Genomic DNA, 2,736 nt, shown 5'->3' on the forward strand with positions numbered 1-2,736 from the left:
CAAAGAGTACTAATTGGCAGCTATCTCTACGATCACTCATGCTTGCAGTGCGTTGCCAAAATATTTATTTCGGCGAAACATCTCTTTCGCTCCCAGCCACATTTGAATCTAAAACTTCCTACCAAAGACCTTGTCGTACATTTTACAATTGGCCAAACTCGATAGAGTTACAAATGTCTTCAGAAGTTTTTATATCCCCTTCGACTAAAACTTTCAAGTCATGAATCTCAAATATGAAATAATCACAGAATAAGAAAGCAAAGTGCAAACCATCAACAGTCAATGTAACGGTTGTACGGTTAACACAGAATCATTGACAATGAAAGGGAAATCAGAAGTTGTATTAAAAGATTTGCCGTCTGATTACATTTCATCTATTAAATTTCATAAAAAATTCGGTGATCTCTTATTGGTTTCATCGTGGGATTGTGCAGTGCGATTATATGATGTTGACGACAATGCTTTGAGATTCAAATGGACAACCGCTGATCCCACTCTGGATTCTTTGTTCTTGGTACGTAAATTGAAACGGAAAATTTTGTTTAACTATCGAACGATTGTACTGAGGATGTACTGTACGTTTCAGGGACCTGCTCATATAGCCTACGGTGGAGTTGATGGTGTAGTGAAAGTCCGGGAAGCTGAAACAGACTATGAAGTGACAGTCGGAACTCACAATAGTGCAGTTAAGATTATGGATTTTTTACCGAGCTACAATGCCATGATAACTGGAAGCTGGGATAAAACCGTTAAAATTTGGGATCTACGTGTTGAGGGAGCCTGTGAGACCTACGAGCAGTGTGATGGTAAAGTCTACTCCATGAGTTGTGTCGGCGAAAAAGTTGCCGTAGGCACTTCCGGATGTAAAGCACTAATATGGGATCTAAGGAACCTGAAAAGCTACATGATTCTTCATCGTCTCAATCATCGGGTGAATTGCATTGCATTGTCGCCGAATAAACAGTGCTACGCAATAGGACATACTGATGGTCGCGTCGCTGTTGCATATATCGATAGAGATCCAGAAGTGAGAAAGTTGAAGACCACATTCAAATGCCATCGGATGATTAAGGATGAATTTGAACATATTTTTGGTGTGACCGCAGTACGTTTTTACGATGGGAATGGCATATTTGCTACAGGTAACCAGATTGAGAACATTAGGCTATTCGTTTTCGATCATTTAAAGGAACTATTTTTCAGGCGGAGGCAATGGATTCGTAAATATTTGGGATGGCGTTAATAAAAAGCATTTGTGTCGTTACCCTCGCCATCACTTGGCTGTTACTTCGATGGACTTTAGTCCTGATCTTAAGAAATTAGCTGTTGCATGTTCGGAACAAACTGTTGAGCCATTTCTTGACCGACCATTAAATGTACTTATTAAAGTGTGGAACGTTAATGATCGAAAAATTGATCCTAAGTAATTTTATTCTTGCATGTCCTGCTACTTTTACAATCATTGTCAATCACAAATTATTATTAAAATCGTTTTGTGCATTTTAAGACTTGCTATTTTTGGTTACGGACAATTTGTTTAAAAAGTTCAATTGATGTTACACTCCGTTAACCATAGACAAACGGGTTTTATGGCATAAGCATGTCATCTTATTCCAAAGAGAAAAAAACGGAACAAAATTCTCATTTTGGAGAGTTGCGTCCAATTTTGGGTCTAATGTCTATGTCTGCTGCTGATAGTGTCGATTTTCAGAACTTGAAGAAAATATCGAAATTTTCTCGATTTTTGTGATTTTATCGGTTCATAAAAATTGAGAAAATTCGCGACATGTCTGAATGAGATGAACTCTCACACAAATTTTCGATAACATTTTGTAAAAGGTGTCATTAAGTCGATGACATGGCTAAAAAGCAATTACAGCAATAAACTTACGTGTGGGAGTTCACCTTTTACGTAGTTGAAGAGTGCATTCTTTTTGCACCGTGTGTCAGATTCCCCGATACCTTCAGATTACCTGAATCTGATTAGAACTCAACCCGAAATGAAAATTTTTATCTGGCCTGAAATTACCTGAAATCTGAAGACCAATAAAATGCGGGCAAATCAGGTTAGATTTCAGGTATATCTGGAATTCTTTCAGGTATACCTGAAAAGTGACCTGATTTAAATGAACTTTTATTGATTTTTAGATTTCACATAAATTCAGGTCAGTTCAGTTCAGATTCAAATATTTTCAAGTCGAATTAAATTTCAGATCAAGGGTTTTCTGACCTGTTCTGAGTCGTAGCTTTTTAAAACAATAAGTGTCAGTGCGGTTTCTGAATTTCTGAATGCCTTTTGAGTATATGAATACAGTGCCGGACTGGCTCCAAAAAGCCCTTCGGGGAAAAGTTCAAAAAGTCCAACTTTTCGGGGGACCATTTCGTATTAGGCCCATGGGACTCTGAGTTTTATATGCTCTAGGAAAAAATTTTTTAGTTCGATTTCATTAAAAAATTAAGTAATCACGAGGACATTCGACATTGGACATTGAAATACTGATTCTTAAAAAAATGTTTAACTATTCTATTACCAATTTTTAAATTATTTTGACGTTCATGCAAATGATTTCACATTATCGCCAATGTTTAATTCAAATGTTAATTCATTCTACGAACATTGACCGTAATGTCTGGAGGTGTTGTTGTACAGATAAGAAAGAAGGAGCGATTTTCTTATTTTTAGTCAATAGAAATTAGAAGTTAACTTTTAGTTATTTGAAAACTCAAGTACTCAAG

At 36.5% G+C, this 2,736-nt stretch overlaps 1 protein-coding gene across 1 annotated transcript; it reads left to right on the forward strand.

Annotated features, from left to right (window-relative positions):
* The first annotated feature begins 220 nt into the window (after nt 1–220).
* Nucleotides 221–1,506, forward strand: LOC119085273 (mitotic checkpoint protein BUB3-like). The gene is made up of 3 exons (XM_037195626.1): nt 221–514; nt 587–1,142; nt 1,204–1,506. The coding sequence occupies exons 1-3, from the start codon at nt 320–322 to the stop codon at nt 1,425–1,427; spliced, it is 975 nt and encodes a 324-aa protein (XP_037051521.1). The 5' UTR covers nt 221–319; the 3' UTR covers nt 1,428–1,506.
* The last annotated feature ends 1,230 nt before the right edge of the window (nt 1,507–2,736 follow it).

Source organism: Bradysia coprophila, unplaced genomic scaffold (genome assembly GCF_014529535.1).
Source record: "Bradysia coprophila strain Holo2 unplaced genomic scaffold, BU_Bcop_v1 contig_94, whole genome shotgun sequence".
In the NCBI taxonomy this organism is placed as follows: domain Eukaryota; kingdom Metazoa; phylum Arthropoda; class Insecta; order Diptera; family Sciaridae; genus Bradysia; species Bradysia coprophila.

What these genes read in the sequence shown, in the direction of transcription:
- LOC119085273 (XM_037195626.1), top strand. Translation starts at nt 320, where the DNA reads ATGAAAGGGAAATCAGAAGTTGTATTAAAAGATTTGCCGTCTGATTAC. An exon ending in CTCTGGATTCTTTGTTCTTG is followed by an intron (nt 515 to 586) that starts GTACGTAAATTG and finishes TGTACGTTTCAG; the next exon opens with GGACCTGCTCATATAGCCTA. An exon ending in GAATGGCATATTTGCTACAG is followed by an intron (nt 1,143 to 1,203) that starts GTAACCAGATTG and finishes ACTATTTTTCAG; the next exon opens with GCGGAGGCAATGGATTCGTA.